At 35.7% G+C, this 24986-nt stretch overlaps 4 protein-coding genes across 6 annotated transcripts; 1 reads left to right on the forward strand and 3 right to left on the reverse strand.

Moving 5' to 3' along the window:
• Window positions 1-50: 50 nt before the first annotated feature.
• On the reverse strand, window positions 51-4329 carry tmem243b (transmembrane protein 243, mitochondrial b). 2 transcript variants are annotated; one of them, XM_067390883.1, is made up of 6 exons: window positions 4218-4329; window positions 3601-3723; window positions 2771-3005; window positions 1040-1090; window positions 857-961; window positions 51-743 (listed from the first exon to the last, which is right to left on the reverse strand). In XM_067390883.1, the coding sequence occupies exons 3-6, from the start codon at window positions 2846-2848 to the stop codon at window positions 600-602; spliced, it is 378 nt and encodes a 125-aa protein (XP_067246984.1). In that variant the 5' UTR covers window positions 2849-3005; window positions 3601-3723; window positions 4218-4329; the 3' UTR covers window positions 51-599. The 2 variants fall into 2 exon arrangements, with proteins under 2 accessions (XP_067246984.1, XP_067246983.1); XM_067390882.1 differs by having other exon boundaries at window positions 3591-3723.
• A 1356-nt stretch (window positions 4330-5685) lies between these two features.
• Window positions 5686-7691, reverse strand: meig1 (meiosis/spermiogenesis associated 1). The gene is made up of 3 exons (XM_067391546.1): window positions 7580-7691; window positions 7296-7450; window positions 5686-5975 (listed from the first exon to the last, which is right to left on the reverse strand). The coding sequence occupies exons 2-3, from the start codon at window positions 7443-7445 to the stop codon at window positions 5847-5849; spliced, it is 279 nt and encodes a 92-aa protein (XP_067247647.1). The 5' UTR covers window positions 7446-7450; window positions 7580-7691; the 3' UTR covers window positions 5686-5846.
• A 217-nt stretch (window positions 7692-7908) lies between these two features.
• On the forward strand, window positions 7909-14253 carry dclre1c (DNA cross-link repair 1C, PSO2 homolog (S. cerevisiae)). Its single transcript, XM_067391541.1, has 14 exons — window positions 7909-8149; window positions 8280-8331; window positions 9570-9654; window positions 9747-9806; window positions 9884-9939; window positions 10030-10131; window positions 10204-10276; window positions 10361-10501; window positions 10579-10680; window positions 10757-10893; window positions 12748-12802; window positions 12893-12981; window positions 13066-13163; window positions 13243-14253. The coding sequence occupies exons 1-14, from the start codon at window positions 8041-8043 to the stop codon at window positions 14100-14102; spliced, it is 2019 nt and encodes a 672-aa protein (XP_067247642.1). The 5' UTR covers window positions 7909-8040; the 3' UTR covers window positions 14103-14253.
• A 1570-nt stretch (window positions 14254-15823) lies between these two features.
• On the reverse strand, window positions 15824-24971 carry hspa14 (heat shock protein 14). Of its 2 annotated transcripts, none has more exons than XM_067391542.1 (14): window positions 24844-24971; window positions 24595-24675; window positions 23141-23223; window positions 22576-22624; window positions 21450-21555; window positions 21278-21368; window positions 21058-21162; window positions 20823-20984; window positions 20578-20733; window positions 20394-20496; window positions 18527-18742; window positions 18300-18449; window positions 18082-18149; window positions 15824-16617 (listed from the first exon to the last, which is right to left on the reverse strand). In XM_067391542.1, exons 1-14 carry the CDS (start codon window positions 24898-24900, stop codon window positions 16530-16532), a joined length of 1515 nt encoding a protein of 504 aa, XP_067247643.1. In that variant the 5' UTR covers window positions 24901-24971; the 3' UTR covers window positions 15824-16529. The 2 variants fall into 2 exon arrangements, with proteins under 2 accessions (XP_067247643.1, XP_067247644.1); XM_067391543.1 differs by having other exon boundaries at window positions 24833-24868.
• Between the last annotated feature and the right edge of the window lie 15 nt (window positions 24972-24986).

The following is a 24986-nucleotide window of genomic DNA, read 5'->3' on the forward strand; positions in this document are numbered from 1 at the left end:
CCACAACTTTATACTAAAAATAAAGCACAAAAGAACTTGAAAATATTGTGTATATGTATTTATTAATTACATACAATCCAAATAACAGCGGTTTATAACCAAAATTTTAAGGTTTTCACCATATCAAATAACAGTGTTCAGTAATTTAGAAAAATGAATTTACAGTGACTGCTGCATGTCTTTAATCAAGTGCTCCTATTCAAGAGTCTGATCATTTAAATACAAAATAAGGAATTTCTTAATTAGGAATGTACCATAGGTGTGTCATGTACAAATATAAAAACATTACGCATTGCCATGGCTTATTTCAATAAACTTTTCAAAAGTCTTGTCATTGGCATATAGGTTAAGCTGTATACAGCATTCAGGGTGCAAAATGTGTGCATGGACATCCCAGAGTGCTACTGATCGCTAGCATGTTTGCATCTATTATGTGTTTAGTCCACTAATATGGCTCCCAAAGGCAGACTGGCCCTGCCCACACAAACGGGGCTTGTAGGAAAATGAATTCTCCTGATTCAAGAACTCAAGTGGGGTTCCAAAGCACCCACATAATGATGAACATTCCGCTGATTGGGACGGTTCCCGTGGTAACAGTATTATAAGGCATTGCTCTGTTTATCACGTCCCACATCATGAAAGTACAAGTTGGCACAGATACACAGCAGAACGATGGAGCAGAGCATGTAGTAGATCAAGTTGCGAAACTTGGGCTCCAGATCGCCCTGCCTATACCAAAATATCTGAAAGAAAGAGATTTATTTGGTCAGGAATTGCATCAAAACTTTTATCTCTCTTTGGTACCATTTAAAGAATTAAACAATGTTTTTATTTAGACTAGCAAGTTCTTACTTACCAGAACCAACACTGACCCGCAGACTAGCATGATACAGACAGCAAAGAAAATGTTCAATGGCTTGGGAGGCAGTGAAGGGAAGACGAATGAGCTAATGATGGTCACCTGAAAGAGATGGAGTTAATAATGACAATATGATTAACAGACATATCTATGAGATCTTCATTAGTGGGAAAAACTTACCAGAACGAGTAAAGATGCGAGTCCCCCGATCACTAGATTGATGATTCTATCCTGAAAGTGATTAATATATTTTTGTTAGTGTAGCTGACAGAAAATAGTTGCACTTTACAGGTAACTCAAGGTGCTGCAATGAATATGATCTTTTTTAAAATATCTACATGTCACCAATATATGGAAAGTCTCAAAATGGCCAGGTATATTAGGCTGCTGTCACTTTAAGACCTGACGCATGGATCCATTATACTGTTACACGTGAGTGTTCTTTCTCAACTGTTTATGTTCACTCAAAACATAACTGACTGTGTTTATGTGAATACTCACCAAGACCTCACCAAGACAAGCATTTTGATATTATTTTGTGTGTATTTGACTCTTTAAAGGGTTAATTCACCCAAAAATGAAAATTCTGTCATTTATTACTCACCTTCATGCCGTTCCACACCTGTAAGACCTTTATTCACACAAATTAAGATATTTTTGTTGAAATCCGATGGCTCAGCGAGGCCTGCATAGCCAGCAAAGACATTTCCTCTCTCAAGATCCATTAATGTACTAAAACATTTTTTTAAATCAGTTAATGTGAGTACAGTGGTTCAATATTAATATTATAAAGCGACGAGAATATTTTTGGAGCGCCAAAAAAACAAAATAACGACTTGTTTAGTGATGGCCAATTTCAAAACACTGCTTCAGGAAGCTTCGGAGCATAAATGAATCAGTGTGTCGAATCATGATTCGGATCGCGTGACAAACTGGCAAACTGCTGAAATCACGTGACTTTGGTGCTCCGAACAGCAGATTCAATACGCTGATCCATAACGCTCCGAATCTTCCTGAAGCAGTCTTTTGAAATCGGCCATCACTAAATAAGTCGTTATTTTGTTTTTTTGGCATACCAAAAATATTCCCGTCACTTTATAATATTAATATTGAACCACTGTACTCACATGAACTGATTTAAATATGTTTTAGTACATTAATGGATCTTGAGAGAGGAAATGTCATTGCTCCCTATACAGGCCTCACTGAGCCATCGGATTTCAACAAAAATATCTTAATTTGTGTTCCGAAGATTAACGAAGGTCTTACGGGTGTGGAACGGCATTAAGGTGAGTAATAAATGACAGAATTTTAATTTTTGGGTGAACTAACACTTTAAGCGCAATAAGCAGTGAAAAAATAATGATAGCAGGCTTTACGTGAGCGCACTTTGGGGGTGAGCACAAAATCTGTGGGAATGAGTAAAATTATGTGCAATACACGCAATCCCATGCCAAAGTTCAACCCCTGTAACACAAACAATATTCATCTGGAGCAAATGAAACGAGTGAGAGAGACGATGTGAGAGAGAGAAAGAGCAGCTGGCATCATGTATCGATTCTTCAGAAAATGAGTATTGGAAACATTATAGATATTTCGGTATCGATATGCATCGTAAAAATAGGTATTTTTGATGCAACATGGCACTTAGTTTATTATTTTAGAGGCGTTTTTAAAAGATTACAATTGAAAATGTATAAAATTCAACCTGCCAAAGTGCATTTGGCGGGTGTTAATGTCAAGTTGTTAATAATGTTCATGTCAAGCCCTCTGTGTGTGTGTACATATTTTATATATATATATATATTATATATATATATATATATATATATATATATATAAAATGAGAGAGAGGTTTTTTTGTATTGTTTAGCAAAAAAGGTTTTAATTTCATGTTAACAGGTGAGTTACCCTGGCCGATGTCTCCCCGAACAGAGGCCTGTTGTCCATGCCACTGGTGCCATATGTGCGCGTAGCGAAGTCATCCATGGCCGGAGCAGTGCACACACCCTTTCCTGATACCTTCTACCAGCAGCAGCCCCTCTGGAGCGGAGGATGGCAGTGCATGCTGCTCGCTGCTCTCTACGTTGGGTTCGCTCCTCAGGGCAAGCGATTTATGAACAGCACATAGTCATGGTTGGGTCACCTAGAGTACAGATCAGCCACACGACCCGTTACTTAAAACATTCATTTAGTTAATTCTACTGATAATTCATGGCACATCAATGTGTGCGATATGAACTAAAACAAACCCCAGAGCCATAGCACTGAATGATATGTCATGCACTTTGCTCCTTTTCCCATGAATCCAAAGACTTTTCTTACAATGGTGCTTTAGAGTAACACAACAAGCTGGCCTTTCTAGTAATCAGCCCAAGGGACTGGATCATGAAACCATAAGCACAGCCTTAAAAATGTGTGATCAGTCATGTGAGCAGTTGATCTTGGCATCAGCACATGGCCTGTACAGAGCCATGTTAACATTTATTTAACTACTGTATATAGTCACCTATAAACATTATATTTAAACAATATTATGGCCATTTATTTGGGTCACAGCAAGTACAATAGTACTGGTGTCACTGGAAAGATGCATCCTTAAAGGGAAAGTTAACCTAAAAATGAAACTTGCTTTATCTGTATTCTTTGGAAGTCATATAGGTTTGGAACAGCTTAAATAATGACAATTTGGATGAACTAAAGAAAATTAAGCTGTATGTAAACAACCTACAGCACATTACTTTGTGATCCAAAACAAATCTTCGTCATGATGATGGATAGATGGCTGAAATTTCTAACTGCAGCTCATGTCAACAGATATCTGAGGCTGGAAGAAGAGGAGGATCTCCAGACGATTTTCAGCTCTGTAACCAAATAAAACAAATGCACCATTAGTGTCTAATGTCACTTACTCTTCTAGTTTTGATTGTTCTAGTCTAGACTAGTTTCTGTTCAAAAGGGTGGCCTATTTAAAATTGCTTACTGGCCATAAAACAAACAAAACAATCGCGAATTAGCTTCAGATAACCAGGGAATGTTCATCTAAACAGCTTATCAGTCCAGTAAATGACTTTATTACTTTGACAGAATCGGTGCAGGTGTATGAATTGATTTTTTTTTGTTTGTTTATATAGCGTACACACACACTAACAGACCGATCAAAAATATCATCCTCTAAACTGTCTTTCTTAGTCTGAAAATGTATGTTAACTTAAACAGAAACGTAAATATGACTACAATCAGATTGCTGTTACATATTAATATTAAGAGCTAACAAGCTAATGTGAATGAAAACAAACCGTCCGAACGGGGAAGATGGATTCAGAATATAATAAACAAATAAACTTATATAACTTACCTGGATATAACAAACAGAGGGGTTTATTGATCACACGGGGGTGTTTTCCGATCACAGTATTATCCGCATGACTTCAAAAGAACAGTAATAACGGCTCGCCGCATGAAACCGGAAGTGACGCGTTCTTAAAGGGCCATACGGTTAGTTTTACGTTTATCGTATTTGTTGTTGAAGGCACAAACATAAAATTGTCAGAATATATTTCATAAGCAACACTAAAAGAGTAAAAAAATAAATAAAAATGCAATCTTTTCTAATTAATAAAAAAAAGCAAAACACTTTATGTAATTTGTTTTATATAATTTTATATATTTACATTTATATATCAACCATAGACTGTAAAAATATCAACCTATGTTTAACAGGTTTTTGTACAGGCTTGGGAGAATTTAGTAAAGAGATGAAAGTCTGGCTACTTAATCACCTTTAAAGATGCAATATGTAAGAATTTTGCAGTAAAATATCCAAAAACCAGGCCAGTGTTATATATTTTGTTTACTTGAGTACTTACAATATCCCAAATGTTTCCAACTATTTGTAAATCGTGAGAAAATGGCAATTTTAACCAAGGCTCCGGGACGTGTGAGGAGTCGCCTGTCAGTTGCGTCATACCCGCGTTATCCTCGGTTTCCGGTTTTATTTTGTAGAAACCATGGAAACGCCAAAGACGCTTTAATATTTACATGTTTTAATAGACAAGGGAACAACTGTTTTGATATATTTATAGACGAAACTAATTGTTATATAGCTCAACACGTTTAGTCTTATTGCTAAATCTAATTTTCTTGATTTTTTTTGCGAGTACCAAAATCTCCGTGCCTCAGAGAAAAACACTATTTTGTCAAGTAACTAACATAGCATAATGCAGCTTTATTTTTAGTAACAGTAATGCAGAATTTTCTCCATCATACAATATGTTTTAAAATGAATTGCATGCCATTTATCAACACAAACCATGATATTCTAAAATCGATCTATCTTACTTCAGTGTCTCACAGCAGCCGCCGAGCAAACGCACAGAGTAACGTTATAACATTTTCAACACACTCAAAAGTATCTAATATGATAAACAGAGCTGCGTTACCTCATACTCATGACCGCAAAAGCGGAAGCAGCGCCGGCGACTGTGGCATAATAAAAGTCCTGCTGCTTGTGAGGCGTGTGGTGCATTCGTCTCTCGTTAACAATCGCTCCAGCTCCTCGTTCAGCTCCCACAACACTCGGTCCTGCTCTGCTTCATGCTACAGTAACATTAATAATCGCATCCATGAACATGATTTCTTCCCGAGTCCTATCCTGAATATTTTCCACCGGCTGTGAGGTGAAGACCACATGTCCCAAGATTCTGCTCTTAAACTTGGCGTCATCAAGCTACGCCTTTGTTTTGAATAGGCCTCTAGCGACCTCTAGCGGACAGAAAATTATACATATTGCACCTTTCAAATAAAAAACATCAAATGATTTGTTCACATGAAAAAGTGTATTTAGATATTTTTTTTTATTATTATTCAGAAACTTACATTAGGAAAACAGCAAGACATCTCTGACCATGAGTTTTCTAAAGACAACATTTCAAAATGGGAAATAAAAAATGAAAATGGCATAAGTGCTGGTTGGATCGAGGAGCTGTCAGTACACATACACCTTCACTTTATGGACCTCTCGGTCTTCACACTCCCGCTTTCTGTTGTAGTAGTAGAAGGTATTATCTCGACGCTGGAGCTTCTTCACAAACCCAGTCTCTGGCCAACGGTCAATCTGAAAGGACAACACAACAATGTTCAACAAGAAATCAGGACTGTGTTTCCAGTAAGTTACAATTAAGTATTTATAAGAAAAATAAAATATACCAATGAAAGTTTATGTATGCATGAATGTATGCATGTGTATATATATATATATATATGCTGTCAATCGATTCAATGCGATTAATCACATCAAACATGAAAAAGTTTGTAAAAATGTTTTTAATAAAGGGTGATGATGTAAATTACTACTACTATATCTATGTGTGTATATCTGACAAAATTATTTGGCAAAAATGGCAAGAACTACAGCTCTATGTTTTATTTTAATATGCAAAAAAAAAAAAAGAAGAGAAAAATCACAGGAAAAAGTAATGACCACAACACAAATCAATTATTAATGTTTCAAATAATAACATATAATAATATATAAGCTTTTATGTTAGATGCAATTATGTATAAGGTTGCAAGAAAAAGTATGTGAACCACTTGCAGAATCTGGGAAAATGTGAAAAATGTTAACAATATAAGAGAAATCATACAGAATGCATGTTATTTTTTATTTACTACTATCCTGAGTATGATATTTTTATTTACATATAGTCCACAAGACAAAAAAAAAAGCTGAATTTATGAAAATAACCCTATTCAAAAGTATATGAACCCTTGATTCTTATATATATGTAGATATATGTGTTTGTGTGTGTGTATATATATATATATATATATATATATATATATATATATATAAATATATATATATATATATATATATAAATTAATCGTGATTAATTGATTTGACATTTGACAGCACTATATACACATTATTTACAATCTTTTATGTTAGATGATTAATTGATTTATTAATCGAAACGCCCTAGAAAAGTGGGGTTTTGGACAATATTGGCATGAATCCTTTTTAATTTGTGATAAATTTGCACTGATAAAGGGACAACACAAACTAAGAAAACATATTTTATTACATATACAGTTTATACATAGAAAAAAATTAAATTTCGATTCATCAAAATATCCACCATTAGCAGCTATCTGACCTAAACTGGGTTCTAATTGGTTCATTGTATTCTAAACTTAATTGGCAATCAATTGTTGAAGATATTAAGGTGTGCTGACCCAAAAATCTTTTACAAACCTGGGCCAAGTTTAAACCAGTAACCAGGCATCACAGCAAAGGGGCATGTTTGACTTTGACATGTATATATATTGCCATTATTATGTAATTAAAATGAAAATTATTATTGCTGGTCTTCAATGATAATGTCAAGTTACTTTAATGTTTAATGGTAATAATGTAATAAAAGTGATGGGGTACCTCGACTTGTTTGATTTGTCGGTACTCGAGCTCATCTCTGTATCCAGCCTGCTGAAATCTGTACAGGTCCTCCACCTCACCTGTCCACTGCTTCGCTCGGCTTATGGACTTCGGCTTGGCCTTGTTATCCAGGAAAACTGAGCTGGACATGATTTCTGTGTATCATAACAAACACATCTCACACGATTCTCCTCATTCAGAATAAACACAGTGTGACCACAGTTAGGTGGTCATATCTAGAAGGTAATATTTATTAGTATTAATGTTTTTAAATACAAACTTACATTGCCGTGTGTGATTAAAGGCTGAATTGTCAACGTGCTCGAACGACTGAGCTGTTGCGCATCATTGTTTCCTAGCAACTTAGCATGATGGCCAATAGAAAACATTCCTGGAATAACACAACTTTTGGTTGGCCAATCAAACTTATACCCGGAAATTCCCTAGAAGAATTCCAAACAGTTTTTGGATATGCACAATTATTTGTGAAATTGTGTACTATTTTAGAGTATACCGATTGTCTTTTAGTCCATTAGATGTCGCTGTAAAATTTACACTATCAAGTTACATATGTTTATTTCCGACTCACGTGACTTCATACCAAAGCGATGCCAGGAGGAGGAAAGACAGATGCAGGGGTGCTGCTGTCTGCGTCTCGAGCTCAGAAAGAGTTCAGGCAGTGATGTCCTGAGCTTTCAGGAGGATCTGGAGTTCTTCATCAGAGTTCAGACTCAGCGCAGACAGCATGAGCTCGTTTGCTGGACGCATGAAGGAATATTCCACCATCTCCCTGGACCGATTCGACAAGGAGAATTTGCACGCCAGAGCTTATTTCCTCTCTCACTGCCATAAAGGTGCATATATATATCATGGACATCGCATCGGATCCTGATATGCACTTTCCAGGCAGCATGAATGGCTAAAATGGTTTGCTTTATTTATGATCACTGATCTGACATATCTGTTGATGTTTATGTTTAACAGATCATATGAAAGGGTTGAAAGGACCTTTACTGAAGAGAAAACTGAAGTTTAGGTGAGTGATGGCTGCCCAGGTGAAAAAAAGGTTCACTTCTGTAAAGTACTTAAAGTGCTCTATTTTCGTGCACTAATTTTAAAAGCACATTTTAGTTCACATTTCATGGTGTCTCAAAATAGCACAGTTGAGTACACTTAGATGTTCTTAAGATTATCTTAAGAAGTACTAAAGAAGAATTTTTAGTATATTAGTACAAAATTAGTGCATGGAAATAGAGCACTTTAAGTACATTATAGAAGTGAACTTTTTCTTTCACCTGGGTGTACATATTCCAACTCATGTGACATAGGAAACATAATTTTCTTATTAGTTCATAAAAGTCATAGTTTATGAAAGTTTACATAAACATTACAAGTGTGAATGTGTTGTTTATAAACTGTCATACATATGTATATTTGTGTGTCAGTTCAATTTATTATGTTTATGTACTATTATTTTTTTCAGTTTCTGTGCTATGATGCAGCAGTAGGGCTGCAACAACTAATCGATCAAATTGATTATTATCGATAATGAAAATGATCTACAACAAATTTTATTATTATTGTTGTGCAAGGAAACCATCCACCAGTGACATTTTTTGCTTTTGTTTATTATAATTTTTAATTAAATTTGTGCTTTAAAATAGTAAGCAATCAGTTGTTTTTAGGTTTAGAATGTTATGTTTGTATTTTAAACCTTTTTTTGCTTATAATTTACAGCATAGCCTATTCACTATATATTCATATATATACTACATATTCACTTATATTTTTTATATTTTCTATATTTATTTTTATATTTATATATTTTTACTATATATTTTTGGCTTTATATTACACACTGTTTGGAGGACAGCATTGGGCAGGATGTGAAATAACATTGTTTCAAATAATGGATTAAAATTAATTTTTAATGTAATAATTTTTAGATTTTTTTCATCCAATTAATTATAAAAAATAATAGAATATCAAAATAATCATTAGTTGCAGCAGTATTGCATACTCATATATTATGTATATCTTAGCATATAAAGTCAACAATTTTATTTTTAAAATGCAAGTTTATTTATTCTACTTTTATGATATTCTACTTTTACATATACATTTATTTTGCCATTATCTAACATTTAAACTTTCTTTAAATGTAAATTATAACGTTGTGATGCCAAATTCATTCTAGCAAAAATCTTAATTTTTAGTCTTTTGATGTATGTGAATTATATGACAAAACATTAACAAACTTATTGTCTTCATTAGTTTAACAGTAAAGCTGTACTGCTCGTTTGTCACAAAGGAGCTCCTGCTTAGTAACCCAAAATATGCCTTCTGGGAAGATCACATTGTAAGTATTAATTTCATCCATACATAATTTTCCATAAATCAATTTCTAACTGTTAAACAGCCTGATATGAGAACCTCTGCATTACATACTAGGTCCCACTGGAACTGGACAGTCCAACGCACATATCTCTGATAGATGAAATCACCGGAGAGGTGGGCGTTTAGCTCCTAGTTTAATCTTTTGGAGTGTTTTTGAGTTGATCTGAATTTGTATTTATTTTTCTCTTCAGTCAGAGGATGTTGTTGTAACTCTGCTCCCAGCGGGACACTGTCCAGGATCGGTCATGTAAGCAACCTCTGCAGTATAAGAACAGGAACATGCATTAAAAACGTAAATACAGTCCTTTTTGATGAACTGTTGAAACTCTTAACACAGGTTTCTGTTTGAGGGTGCTCAGGGTACAGTGCTCTACACAGGGGACTTCAGACTGGCTGTCGGAGATGCTGCAAGAATGGAGTACTTGCACTCTGGAGACAGGTATTCAGATATCACAAATAATTACAGCACATTTTGTAGATAATAATATAATTCAAATGTTTTATGCTGCAGGGTGAAGGACATAAAGAGTGTGTATATCGATACCACATTCTTTGATCCCAAGTACCATCAGATCCCCAGCAGGGTGAGATTTTTACACTTACCTGCATTATATCATACAGACTTGAGACCGTTGTATCTTTCCGTAACCGATTCTCCACGGTTTTAGGAGTCTTGTTTAACAGGGATAAGACAGCTCATCCAGAACTGGATCTGTCAGAGTCCGTACCATGTCGTTTGGTTAAACTGTAAGGCAGCGTATGGTTACGAGTACCTCTTTACCAACTTGGGACAAGAGTTCAGCTCACAGGTCAATAATTGTTCTTTTTTTTAGCTTTAGTTCTTTCTGCCTTGTTTTAAAACATTAACATCATTTCTCTACTACAGATACATGTGAACAGCTTGGAAATGTTCAAAAAAATGCCTGAAATTCTGTGTCATGTGACCACCAACCGCGCCACGCAGATCCACGCTTGTAGGCACCCCAAGGTAGGCTTATCTTTTGCATAATGACCTGTACGTCCTGAATGAGTAAACGAGATCACATTTGTGGCTTTTCCCACAGGATGAGGAGTTCTTCAGGGCGAACAGGTTACCGTGTGGCACCACGGCTCCAGATGGCATGCCTCTAAACATCATCAGCATCAAACCCTCAACTATATGGTTTGGAGAACGGACCAGAAAGACCTCTGTTGTTGTCAAGTGAGTCATGATGATGCACCAAAAATTCTGGGAGCAGATAATTTTTATGTTATGGCCAGTATTAAGGGGGCGTGTACATTACACACAAAATGGAAAACTTTTTATGCATTTTGGCCATTCATTTATGCAACAATGGCATTTTGGGGGCCTGAAAACGCTAACTTTTTCAAAGTGCAGGTTTTTGAAAACAATACTGTTATCATCTCCGTGCAAACTGCAAAAAAATCAAGGTCCCGCCAGAACTCTGTTTCCCGCTGACTCATTTGTAAGCACTGCTGTCAGTCATGATGTTACACCACCATTTTTATAGCATCAAGTAACTAAAACCGAACTTATTGGAAAAGACAACACTTAAACATACGTCTGCGTAATAAGAACTACCTAAAATGACAGACATACATTATTATTTAAAGTGTAATTGGATTTTTTAGTTTAGCTCACGTCCCATTCGAATGTTTTTTGAACTATACTGTAGCCAGCCACCAGGAGGGGATCAAAATGCTTTGGCTTCACTTTTCCAGACTTGTGCGGCATACTTGGTTCAGTCTATAGGCACGTAGTGTTTCGTAGCAACATTGCCAACTACTGGCCGGGTATGCATAATGCAGCGTTATTGATCATTTTCGTGGATCTGTGTGAACGGGAACGTTTTGACAATGCTGTCATCTGTATGCTATAAACACAAAGGAATAATTTCAGTTTTTAGTAAATCGTTGTCGTGTAAATATACACTCAAATTCTATACTATTTATCTAAAACACTAAAAAGTAAAATCTTTTTATGAGTTAATATTTTTGCAAGAAGTGAATTTAGCATCACATTATAATGTACAGTATGAAAATGGATATTAATTTTGATATATATTATAATAGATATATAATTTTATATATACACTACCGTTCAAAAGTTTGGGATTGGTAAGATTTTTAATATTTTTAAAAGAAGTTTCGTCTGCTCACCAAAATTGCATTTATTTAATTAAAAATACAGTAAAAACAGTAATATTGTAAAATATTATTACAATTTAAATAACTTTTCTATTGGAATACAATATAAAAGGTAATTTATTTCTGTGTTGGAAAAGCTAAATTTTAGCATCATTACTCCAGTCTTCAGTGTCACATGATCCTTCAGAAATCATTCTAATATGATGATTTGCTGCTCAAGAAACATTTATTATTATTATCAATGTTAAAAACAGTTTCCTTGATGAATAGATAGTTCAAAAGAACATCATTTATCTGAAATACAAAGCTTTTGTAACATTATACACTACCGTTCAAAAGTTTGGGGTCAGTAAGAAATTTTTTTTTTTTTTGAGAAGAATTTAAAGAAATTAATACTTTTATTCAGCAAAAATGTATTAAATCGATGACAGTAAAGACATTTAAAATGTAACAAAAGGTTATATTTCAGATGAACACTGTTCTTTTGAACTTTCTATTCATGAAAAGAATCCTGAAAAAAAAATATTGTACACAAATATTTTGTACATCTGTGCACAATAAATGTTTCTTGAGCAGCAGATCAGCATATTAGAATGATTTCTGAAGGATCATGTGACACTGAATACTGGAGTAATGATGCTGAAAATTCAGCTTTGCCAACACAAGAATAAATTACATTTTCAAATATATTCAAATAGAAAAGTAATTTTAAATTGTAATAATATTTCACAATATTACGAAACTTCTTTTAAAAACATTAAAAATCTTACCGATCCCAAACTTTTGAACGGTAGTGTATATTTAAGTTTTATTTTATTATTTATATATTTTTAAATTCAATACATATTTAATTTTTTTTGTTAAAAATTATATATTACATTTATTTATTGACTGTCTTTCTTTTTAGGATGGGGAGCAGTTCCTACAGAGCATGCTTTTCTTTTCATTCCTCTTACTTGGAGGTAAGAGAAATCCCTCTTTATTATTTTTTATACATGACAGCATACACTATGTTAGCATATCTTAAGCTCATGTCTACTTCCTGCGACTAGGTTAAGGATTTTCTATCGTACATCTGTCCTGTTAACATCTACCCTAATGTCATTCCATTGGGCAAGACACTGGAGGACGTCTCTGAGCTGTAAGGACTGATCCTTTTCTCTTTTTTACCATGTTTGTCATAAGACTCTAGATACGTACTATAAAACGGTCTTTTTAAATTCAGGTTGAAGCCATTGTGCAGAAAGCATACTGGAAGGGAAGAGATCGTCTACAAACCGCTTGGGACCCTTAAAAGAACCAGAAAGAGATCCACATTAGAAGGTAGGAGTAGTTTTCATTATTAAAACTGTTATTATTCATCATTAAATCAGTTACTATTGCTTATTTTTTCCCTGCTAAGGCTCAGACAGTAATGACGACTTGTTTGACGAGTTTTCCACGGCTCCGAGGCGGCGGAAGATGACAGTGGCTGATCTGACCAATATTGCAGTCAATGCAAAACCATGTAGTCCCAATAAGGATTCTCATGATACGGACCAAAGGTACACCCTCATACAGCCCTGTCCCTCCACACACTCGTCCAATTACATCGACTGCACCGAATCAAACGATGACGATGATGATGACGATGAAGATGATGCTGAGCAACCTCCTGTACCTCACCCACCAGGTCTCGCTCCACCTCCTCCATCTTGCACAGAAATGCCATGCACAAAACTGACTCGTTCGGACACGTCCCAATCCAAAACCGCTCAGCCTTGTTGGGAAAAGTTCTTCAAGGCAGAACCGGTGTTGACGGACGAGAGCGAGTTGGATAACAGTCAGAACAGCCACAACACTCAAACACTCTCCACTGAAAACACAGCGTCCCAGTCACCTGAGCTGTTTCAGGATGAAGATGAGGATGACAACAGCTCCGTTCACATGAATTCCTCTCAGTCCACTCATATATCAGACGCGGGAACGGAGAGCCTCAGTCAAATGGACACAGTTCTTGTCCATGTGGATGAAAGTAAAGCTGTTATTAGTGAGCAGTGTAACCGAGGGACTAATGGTGATGTGGTGTCCGATGTGATTGACAGCTGTAACACTGAACACAAGACGGAAGAAGCCGTGGAGCCGAAATCAGACTCGCAGGTGTCATCGGATTTTGAGCTTCCACCAACACCAGGTTCCAAAGTCCCACAGCCAGAAGACCTGAAGGACCTGTACAGGAAGTTGGCAGCAGGGGAGGAAGTGATCATAAGACGAATATTTTAATGTCATGGTTGTTTTTTTTGGTTTATTGTACGACAGCTTACCTCATGCAGTTTTGTACCTTTATAAATGCTGAATACTTTGTTAATAAATTAAAAAGGTCAAGCAAATATGTGCAATCAGTGTTCTTATGGATTAGAAATCATTAAAAAAAATGTTTTTAAATAAAGCTGAAATAAAATATAATTGCTGTATGAACAACTTCAAAAAGTGGAAATTGAAATGTTGCTTTGGCAATTAAATGAAATCAAGTTTAAGTTGAAGTACTAAAATGATTGGAACCAAAACTGAAAATAAAGCTAAATAGAAATATTAAAAATTAATAAAAATTAATGATACAAAAGCACACATCAAAAACATTAAAATGTAAACTAAAATCAAAGCTCATTTAAAATATTTAAAACTACTATAATACTATATAAACACTAAAATAACAACATTTACATGGTGAAAAGATTTCATAAAATTAACATTAACAAATGCGAGTAAAAATGTTTATAAAAATGCAAATTTTTATAACTTCTAACAATGCAATGTTATAAGAACATGAACATACGTGAACGACATTTAGGACATTGTGCTGCATCGTCACTAAAGTTCAAGCCTTGCCAATTTAAATATTCAAGTGCAAGAAGATGCGAAATAGAACTCAATTCATTACTCGTGTGTTGTGTGGAAAGTTTTGTGTGCATACATCTATAGCGCTCGCCCAGAAAGCCCTAAAACAGTGCGCAAATACTGAATTGAGCTCCTGTTTTTGCATTTGAATGGACAAATACACACAAAATTGCCAACAATTGTGTTATCCTAGTAAACATCGGTTATGGCTTGGGTGAACGTAAACAGTAGAGCAAGACAGCACATGTGTATCAGTATATTGGATCCGTGCATTAGGTCTTAAAGTGACAGCAGCCTATTATTTCTGCTGCCGTCTGTTTGTAATGTTAATCAATCAAAAAAAATAAAAATCAATCACTGCTCTTGGCTGAATAACTTTTATAACTTAAATAAGGTTTAATCTATGTTTAATTTATCAAGTGAAGACTATCCAGTGTTATTTTACATTTGATTACTTTAATCAATGTCTCTTTCTAAAAACTGCTGTTACTTGTATTTAATAATGTTTTATATTTATATTAGTTAGGCTAGTAGTTTTAGCTGTGGTATTGAAATTAGAATACAGAATTGTGAATTTTTTACTGGCATCTAAAATTTGGGTGTCATAACTGCCTGTTTTTGCAATAACATTATATATATATTATATATATATTAATGGCCGGTAAAGTCACCAGCCATTGCCAGGTGAGGCAAAAAGTTAGTTTTAGGCCCCTGGGTGTATAGACACGGTGTCATTATGGCAACTTAACATCACAACTGATCCATGTGCAGCGGTTGTTGATAAAAGGATAATATTTAACATTGTACATTAATTCAACTCAATACATTCGAAAAAAGAAAATTTAAGAAAAAATAAAAGCACACCAAGTAACATTGGTTATATTAAAACAGTTCAAACTGAAATATGTCAAGGCAATTTTAGTTACTTTTACACAATGTAACGACGCCCAAGAAAGAGATGCTTGGAATGTTCATAAAATTCCAACTTGAAATCGAAGAATATTTGAATGGTTTTTAAAATTTGAAATCTTGTAACTGCAAAAATTCCGACCCGCCATGAATGTAGCAAGTATCTGTACTGAAAATAAACTCAGGGTTTGTTGCGTTCAGTGATCTTTATTGCGTGCTAGTTACAGATGACAGCGTTTAAAACAATAACTTTGCACCTGCTCATTGTGACTGCACCAGATTAGCATCAGTGAGCCACACACATCTCCTCCCTGTACGACACCACCTGCCTCCCAGTCTCTACAACCTGCAATTCTTCAGTCTAATAAGGTTGTGCATGCTTTAAATTGTATCAGGCTTCCTTTAATCCACCAGTCTTGCATGTCACATCATCTCATGACTAATCTAATGATGTGATGCAGGTACATAAAGGCACATGGTAAGAACAACTACAGTAAGCCTGCTGGTCACAAACAACAGGCTTGAACAAGACGACTGCAGGTAAAAAAAAAAAAAATCAAAAAGGTATACAAATAAAACTGGATATTCATTTAAAAGGATAGCTCACCCAAACAGGAAAATTCTGTCATTATTAAATCATTTACCTTTCGTCACTATGAACGGTTGTTGTATAGCAAAACCTGCAGAATAATTTTACTTGCATGTTCCAAAGAAAACTACAACATGAGAATAAGTAAATAATTTTCCTTTATGGGTGAGCTATTCCTTGAACTGAAGCGATCAAGTTCAAGTTCTTGTTCGGTTAATGTCTGGAGGAATCTAGAGCGCTGGAAAACCTCAAACAGCATGAGATGCAGGTGTTTAGGTTACAATATGGAATTACGTTGACAGTGTGATTGAAGGTTAAGACGCTGCAGCAGCTGTTCCTATGGTAATGGCCTCGGATCTGCCGCTGCCCTGCTCTGTGCATGTAATGTGCAGTGAACCGTCTCTGAAAGTAGAAAAAGTTCACATAAATATACAAGATTTTTTAAGTAGGTGATATTATTGAACTTATAGTACATAACACAAGCTACAAAATAAGTAGAGCTGCATGATTAATCGTTAAAAGATCGAAAATCTCGATTCAAACACCCACGTGATCTTATTCCTAAATGACAACAATTCGGCCTTGTCTATTAAACCTTTGACAAGTACGATCACAGCGAACATTCAAATCTGTGTTTGCGCTGCCGCTGATCCAGAGAGCTGTTGTCATGCAAGTTATAGATATGAAACAGCTTCAACAGTCATTTCAACTATCCAGTATTGTTATTTCTGTTACAGTAAATCAGAATATAACAGTTTATAGTTCAGATATGAACACTGAAGTGATCAAAATAGAGTAAATCACCGTTTGAAAAGTAACTTAAAGGATTAGTTCACTTTAGAATTAAAATTTCCTGATAATTTACTCACCCCCATGTCATCCAAGATGTTTATGTCTTTCTTTCTTCAGTCGAAAAGAAATTAAGGTTTTTGAGGAAAACATTCCAGGATCTTTCTCCATATAGTGGACTTTAACAGTTACCGACAGTGCAGCTTCGAAGGGCTCTACATGATCCCAGATCTTATCTAGCGGAACGATCTGTCATTTTCCCAAAAAAATAAATAATTTTTTAAAAAATATATTTAACCACAAATGCTCGTCTTGCACTAGCTCTGCGATGCGCCACACATTACGTAATCACACTGGAAAGGTCACGCGTGGATGACATGGGGGTGAGTAAATTATCAGGAAATTTGAATTCTGAAGTGAACTAATCCTTTTACAGTTCAAATAAAGATTGTATCAATAACATCATTACACCAGTAGATGGCGACAAGTGACTGTTAAAAATGTCAATGAATCATAATTCAAAAGATTAGTTCAAAAATCGCTGATTCATTCAGTAATGAAACAAGTATTTATGAGTCATTGAATTATTCAAATTGAACATTTTGTTAGAACCAAAATTGCATGTTATTTTGTTTAGTTGTGTATTTAAAATCATGATCTCTATAAAAAAAAAAAAAAAAATGTGATTCTCAATTGTGCAACTTTAGCAACAAGCAGATTTTCAGTGTAGAATAAATGCAAAAATGCTGCAAGGTGCAACAAAATAACAGCAATGTTTGACGTATAATATACACTACAGTTCAAAGGACTGAAGTCGCTATACATTTTTTTTAATTTTCAGAAAGAAGTCACCCAGGCTGCATTGATTTAATCAAAAAATACAGTAAAACATTAAAATTATGAAATACTACAATAAAAAAAAAAAGCATCAATGTTGAAAACAGTTGTGCTTCTTAATATTTTTGTCGTACATATTTTTTTCATTTATTTGAAATAGAAATCTTAAAGTAATTTACTGTCACTTTTGATGAATTTAATGCATCCTTGCTGAATAACATTATTCATTTATTTCATTACCTCTTCATTGTCAGCACCGTGACAATGTCATGCAGCTCCTCTTTAGGTTCCAGGTCTCTAAGTACAATCTAGAAAAATAAACCACAGTCACATTCAAAGTAATTAAGCTTAAAGTGAAATCACCCAAAATGCTTTAGTGCACACAATACAATCTGAATATCTAATTTACCATAATTTATTTTAGGTTTGTACTGAAATGTCTGAAAATGGGTGCCAACCTGTGCGATTGGTTGCTGTGCCTGGTACAGCTCCAGACTCACTGATGACAGACTGCCAGGACCCTGCAGCGTGTGCTGACGGCGGGCAGGGAGAGGTGTGCCAGATGGAAACAAAACTGTGAAAACCTCCGCTCCGGAGTCATCCACTTCCTGAAAGACACAATCTACAGATCAATATGCTCTTATGTGCTAAAACACTATAGTATTGATCATTTGAAGTTCCCCACCTTAACCGTGATGTCGCTGGCACAGCAGTCCACAGTGATGGAATCTTCTCCGAGTGCCAGGCTGTCTTTTCCAACCAGGATGCCCGCCTGCATGGCAGCACCGACCGGAATCACCTCGTCCGGGGGGATGGAGTTGAGTAGCTCCACGTCTGGGAACAAATCCCTGATCATCTGTTGCAACTTCGGGATACGAGCTGATCCTCCGCATAAAACCACCTTAGAAAGGAAGCAAACTGGTTTAATCTCTTTTTCAGGTTTTGGGATGTCATTTTCGCTATAATTAGAGGTAAAAACACTGAAATAATCTACTATTTGGAGAGGGAATTTTGTATTAAATAACTCTAAAAGTCTCAGTACTACTAATGACAAAATTATTATTTTTTTCCATGCATAAAATATGAATTAAAAAAGATCTGCAAAGTTACAAATATCAGCGAGCACGGTTCCTGAACTCCCTGAAATGCCTCCATAGTAGTCTTGAGTTTTCTTCCGGGAACAAACACGTCACAATATTCCTCATTTAAATAATTCTGGCATAAGCAAGGCATATGCAAAATAAAGGGGAGGGGCCTGGTTGAGTAGTTAGTAGTGTGTTAGGGTAAGGGGTGTGGCATTTCCAAAACACAATAGATGCGGTTGACCAATCACAACACACTGGTCTAGCTGACCAATGCAAATTTTGTATTAATCGAGACAAGACTCACTACTCACTGCTGATGGAAGTATGGAAGGCCCAAAGGTTTAAAAAACGTGTGAACTTTTAGCACATCAACAACACCACGTAAAATATGCATATTTCGCGTATTAAATACATGTTGTTTGCACATGAAAAATCAGTGCGCAAATAATTTGACGCACGAATAACCATATTTAACGAGTGAAATACGTGTATTTTATGTGTTGATGTGTTAAAATTCATGTTTTTGAATCCTTTGTCCTTCCATACTTAACCACCATAACACAATGCATTGTTGTTGAAACTCACTAGCTACTCACGACTGTTTCCTGAAACCAGTCACATCTTTGAACCACGTTATTTCAACAATAAAGGACTGTCACTAATGATGTCACATGCAGGTGAAGTAAAAACGTAATCGAGTCAAGATCACGATTAACGTATTTAATATTACTATAGTTGTAGTTTTTAACAGAAAGCCAGTATTTTTTTTTTGCAATATTTGGCATGCACTTTACTCCCGTATACATGCGGTTCATTCAGACAGCAGCTTTCTCCACCTAACGAAATTTCTGACATACTGCTGTAACAAACGCTGGACTACTTCATTGTTTTTGTTCGCTTTTTGATGTTTGATTCATCGCGAGTTCCGGGGTTTCTGTATGCATTTACATTTACTTTTATGCATTTGGCAGATGCTTTTATCCAAAGCGACTCAGATACAAATATATAGTATAATGCAATGTGAGTATGTGCAATCCCTGGGATCGAACCCATGTATATGTATATGTAAATGTATATACCTTTAAATGGGATGAAAGATATAGAATTTACTGAATGTTAGCTTGCTTATTGTTTTCAAAAGCATGATATGAGTTCACATGTCATTTTAACAAGAAACTATGCTTCTAACTACAGATAAAGAGAAGCAGCTCCAACCACATAAGTTTGCAAAGGTGTTTGCGAATGTTCGTTAGAACTATGGTTTCGGGAAACGCAAAATCACCAACGATGCTTTAAGGAAACGCAGCCCAGAGTGTTACTGACAGAGTGGGAAGAGAGAAGCTGCAAATATGTGACAAATAAGGTACTCTCTGAACACTCAAGCATGAAAGCCTATTCTAGTAGACCCCAAAACAAAATCAAGACTTAAAACAGCATATTATGGCCTCTTTAAAAAAGTTGTTTTACCTTGTTGACATCAGAGGTGGTCAGGTTTACTTGATCGAGGAGACTTTTAATTGGCTGAATACTCTTAGTAAACAGGCTGGCGCATATCAGCTCAAAACGGGCTCTAGGACCGAAGCATAAAATGACATGCAGATATGCAATATTTGTTGTAATACTGATTTGACTGCAAATAACTTCAACTCACCTGGATACATTACACTCAAAATCCATGCCATCATGGAGCGAATCCACAAAGCAGTTGGCACTACCCAGGGTGGAGAGAGTGTGCTTGGCCATATCAGCGCTATTCATGAGCTTAAGCATCGCCCTGGGGTTACCCGTCACATCCTGTTTAAAACTCCTGGAGACACATGAAAAACAAAATAAGATTTAAACCAGTAATGACATACATGTAAATCACATAAAATTACACAATAACAAATGACTGACTTTTTGAACTCGGCAGCGAGGTGCTGTGCGAGCTCATGTGTGAAGCTCTCTCCTCCCGTCCTGTGATCCGTCTGTGTCGCGAGGACGCGGTACATTCCACTGTTCACCTCCAGGACGGTGACGCTGAGCGACGTGCCTCCGAGTTTGTACACCAGGACATGGCTGTGGTTGAAAAGAGGAATGAGAATGAGGCTTAAAGAAACAGCTCAACTCGCACGATGCACAAACTCTGTACCTTTTTCCCAAAGTTGAGTCCTGTCCGATCCCATAAGCTAAAAGGGCAGCAGAGGGTTCGTGTATCAGCCTCAGTACATCGAACCCAGCACTTTCTGCAGCTTGCCTACAAAACAGAAATGATTCTTATAAACTCTGCCCAGACACAGCTGCTGGAGATAAATAACCGTGTTACATCATTTGAGTTCATTAGCATTCGTCTGACAACGTAAGATACTTACCGTAGCGCATTCTTCTGCATCTCTCCAAACTCAAAAGGCACCGTTATGACAGCATCTTTCACATCTGAACCCAAGGCTGACTGGGCCGTCTCTGCGGAGAACAGAAAATGATTATCAGTGGTTCACATTAAACATACTGACTATGAAAGAAAATGAAGCATTCAGACAATACCTTTCATTTTATGGAAGATCAATTTGGCTACATCTTCAGGTGACACATACTTAGTTGTCTCACCCGTGTCGATTTCATATCTGGGCATGTCACTTTTGTTGACAACCTGGGAATGAGTTTGAAAATACACACCTTTTTAATAAGCAGGTGGTGCAGATTTTATGGTTACTGTTATGTTTTTTTCACCCTAAAATGAAAATCAAGTCATCATTTACTCACCCTGGTGTTTTTCTAATGCCGTATTTCCCCCTAGCATTTTGAGCGGATTCTTAAACACATTTTGATTGGGCATTGTGTTCACATGCTCAACAGATGTGTCTGTGATTGGCTACAATGATCAACGCTTTGAGCGCTTGAAAACAGCATATATTAGGGATCCACTGATAGACGCCTGCTTTCAAACGCTCCCCTGTGTATCTGTGTAAGCACTGGGTGAAGAGCGTCAAAAGTGTCTATTTACAACATGCTTTTGAACATTTACATTTATGCATTTGTCAGATGCTTTTATCCAAAGCGACTTTTCATTGCATTATAACATTTTGTATCTGAGTATGTGCAATCCCCTGGGATCGAACCCATGACCTTGGCATTGCTAGTGCCATGCTCTAACCACTGAGCTACAGGAAAGCATTTTGAATCACTGATCATTGTAGCCAATCACAGACATATCTGTTGACTGTATGAACACCGTATCGTCACATTTTTAAAAAAAAGTTTCAGTACTGACCTGGTATCGAAGTCGGTACTTTTGACAATACTACATCTGTCCAACTGTAGTTCAAGTATGGACATATTCGACTCGGTGAAGAAAGTAAACGGATACTTTTTGGGGATTTCTAGGAGTTGTATTACTTGTTTATCTTAATTTCTCACATGTGTGCTTTTTCTGGGCGAGTACATGAACTGCAGTGCTAATAAAGTGTCACAAATGCACGCTAAGCACAGACGGCCAACGGCCAAGTTCAAGCTTTTTCAAAAAGCTTGATGCTGGTCGCCATTCACTGTCACAAGCGCAACATTTTTAAAAAAATCTCCATACGGCATTAGAACAACACCAGGGTGAGTAAATAATGACTTAATTTTCATTTTAGAGTGAACTAACCCTTTTAGAACAGCATGTACTTACAACACATTTGCTTTCTTCTCTGTGTGCCTGAGCATCTGGGTCATCGAAGCTGTAAAAATAGTTAAGTTCAATGAATTTATTTTATTATTACTTACAGTCAAACCAAAAATTATTCAGGCATTTTTTATATATTTTTACTAGTGTGTGCAGGACACTGTAGTTCATTTATGTAAGCGAGGATAGCAAAATAAAAAGTAAACTGTGAAATTCTTTATACAGTGGACTACCAGTAAAATTGATTAAAATTTGGGACAAAAAATTATTCAGACACTTTGACCTGACCATGTTTTGCTTTTTTATCTGACATAATTAAGTTTAACTCTGAAATCTTGTCATGTTTTATTATAATTTTTTTAAACTATAGTGAATAAACTGTATTAATGAATGAAAAGTTCAAGGTGTCTGAATACATTTTGGTTTGACTGTATATAAATGTAAAAGATATTGCTACTAAATTATTCTTAATAAATGCTATGCACTAAATTATCTACAGCATTATTGCATGTTTGTATAAATATGAAAACATCAGAATTGTCTTTCAGAGTGTACGACAGGAAATAAATACCGTCTGCCAAGGATCTGCTTCACTTTGACAACCGTATTGGCGGCATTTCGTATTCGGCCCTGCTTAGCGGCGATTCCCACGATCTAGAAAAACAAATGAATGAAACAAAACCATCAGACCATCTCAAGCCTGGCATCTCTGATTCAGTTATTTACATTTGAATTAAACAGACCATAAAACATAACATATTTCTGAAACAATACTGAAAATATTGAATTAAAAATAAAAACTTAAAATAAAAACAGCTGCACCAAGATCCCCAGCAGCATTGTATTATATTATTTTATTTGACATTATAAATGTACAGAGGTGTAAAGTACTTGAGTAAATGTAATTAGTTACTGTACTTAAGTATCTTTTTGGCTAATGAGTATCAAAGATATTGGCAACTTTTACTCTCTACTGGACTACATTTTTGAGCAAGTAAATGTACTTTTTACTCCACTACATTTATGAGGAGTAATGCGATTACAAATTACATTTTTCATGGCAGCTACCTCTTTCTGCAGCAGTTTGTTTCTCCTATAAAGAAGCAATATTGCTATCTAAAGGCATTGAAGGTACTCTATCTTGTGCATTTTGCCTTTACTCACCCAAAACTTGTCAATAAGGATACTTTACATGAATGTGAGTGCATTAGCAGGTAGTCGCTGATCGCAGATGTTTTATTTATTAGATGAGGAATTGACTGCAGGTAGTAATGAGGCTCAAACCAGCACATACAGTAGACTTTGACTATTTAATTTTACTTAACATTGTTTTATTAATCCGCTATATTGACAAGACCTTTTTAAAGGATATTGTTTAACTTAAGGCCACTTGAGCTTAACTGAGACTTGAGAGTTTGTAGATGTTTAAAAGGTTGTTGTGTCGACCTTGAATTATTGCAACATTGAGGTATTCAGTTTTATTTTGATATTTGAAAATACGCTTGATTTCTCATCTTACGAATCAATTGTTTCTTATTTTCACTGGTATGTCTCTCGGGACTACATTCAGCATGAGTAAAATACTTAAAGGATTAGTTCACTTCTGAATGAAAATTTCATGATAATTTACTCACCCCCATGTATTTTTTTCAAAAATGGCCGATTGTGAGTAAATTATCAGGACAAGTTTATTTGAAAGTGAACTAATCCTTTAAGTACTTTTAAAATCAGATACTTTAAGACTTTTACTCAAGTCGTATTGGTTACTTGTAACTTTTAATGGAGTCATTTTCGATGTAAGGTATCAGTACTTTTACTCAAGTATGGTTTTTACTTGTGCAATAGCAGCCAAACAAAATAACAAACCATGTACACTACCATTATCAAAAATGAAGCACACTATGCAATACACACAATACAAATAAAGTGCATAGACTATTCACTACACTAGAGATATATCTTACATGTATGAAAGGCTCTCTGTGTTTGGTGCTGATGAGAGAGCAATCTGGGTAAATAAATTACCTGTTCAGTGTCTCTGTATGCGACCACAGCTGGAGTGACTCTGTCTCCTGCATCATTGGCCACAACATCTGCTCGCCCATCCTATAAACACAATTACACTTATGAGAATGGATTTGTATCTGGTATGGTTTGCGTGTCACACCATCATCTATTCAGCACCATTGAGGTCTATTAGATATTTTCTTCTATTGTCTACACATTTGCGTTTATTTAACTAATTATATTTATATACACTCACAACAAATTCACCTTAAATACAGCAGCGCAGGCACATGTGTATCCAAAGTGCACTCCGATGGCAGCCATGCTTCAAATTCTACCGGAAGCCGGTACGCACATGCAAATGAGAAGGGATGGACGTCAAATGACGGGCGTCGATTCTAGCCAATCAA

This window comes from Chanodichthys erythropterus, chromosome 8, assembly GCF_024489055.1.
Source record: "Chanodichthys erythropterus isolate Z2021 chromosome 8, ASM2448905v1, whole genome shotgun sequence".
Classification (NCBI taxonomy): Eukaryota; Metazoa; Chordata; class Actinopteri; order Cypriniformes; family Xenocyprididae; genus Chanodichthys; species Chanodichthys erythropterus.

Bases quoted from the DNA above. Each gene is read 5' to 3' on its own strand.
- meig1 (XM_067391546.1), bottom strand. From the start codon at position 7,445: ATGTCCAGCTCAGTTTTCCTGGATAACAAGGCCAAGCCGAAGTCCATA. The intron at 5,976-7,295 runs GTACCCCATCAC...TTGTCCTTTCAG, and splicing joins GACAAATCAAACAAGTCGAG to ATTGACCGTTGGCCAGAGAC.
- hspa14 (XM_067391542.1), bottom strand. From the start codon at position 24,900: ATGGCTGCCATCGGAGTGCACTTTGGATACACATGTGCCTGCGCTGCT. The intron at 20,985-21,057 runs GTACAGAGTTTG...TTTCAACCACAG, and splicing joins GACTCAACTTTGGGAAAAAG to CCATGTCCTGGTGTACAAAC. The intron at 20,497-20,577 runs GTGAGTTGAAGT...CTTCGGTCCTAG, and splicing joins TTTGAGTGTAATGTATCCAG to AGCCCGTTTTGAGCTGATAT.
- tmem243b (XM_067390883.1), bottom strand. From the start codon at position 2,848: ATGGATGACTTCGCTACGCGCACATATGGCACCAGTGGCATGGACAAC. The intron at 1,091-2,770 runs GTAACTCACCTG...AATCACTTTCAG, and splicing joins TCGGGGAGACATCGGCCAGG to GATAGAATCATCAATCTAGT. The intron at 744-856 runs GTAAGTAAGAAC...TCTTTCTTTCAG, and splicing joins GCGGGTCAGTGTTGGTTCTG to ATATTTTGGTATAGGCAGGG.
- dclre1c (XM_067391541.1), top strand. From the start codon at position 8,041: ATGAGCTCGTTTGCTGGACGCATGAAGGAATATTCCACCATCTCCCTG. The intron at 9,940-10,029 runs GTAAGCAACCTC...CTCTTAACACAG, and splicing joins CACTGTCCAGGATCGGTCAT to GTTTCTGTTTGAGGGTGCTC. The intron at 12,982-13,065 runs GTAAGGACTGAT...TTTTAAATTCAG, and splicing joins CTGGAGGACGTCTCTGAGCT to GTTGAAGCCATTGTGCAGAA.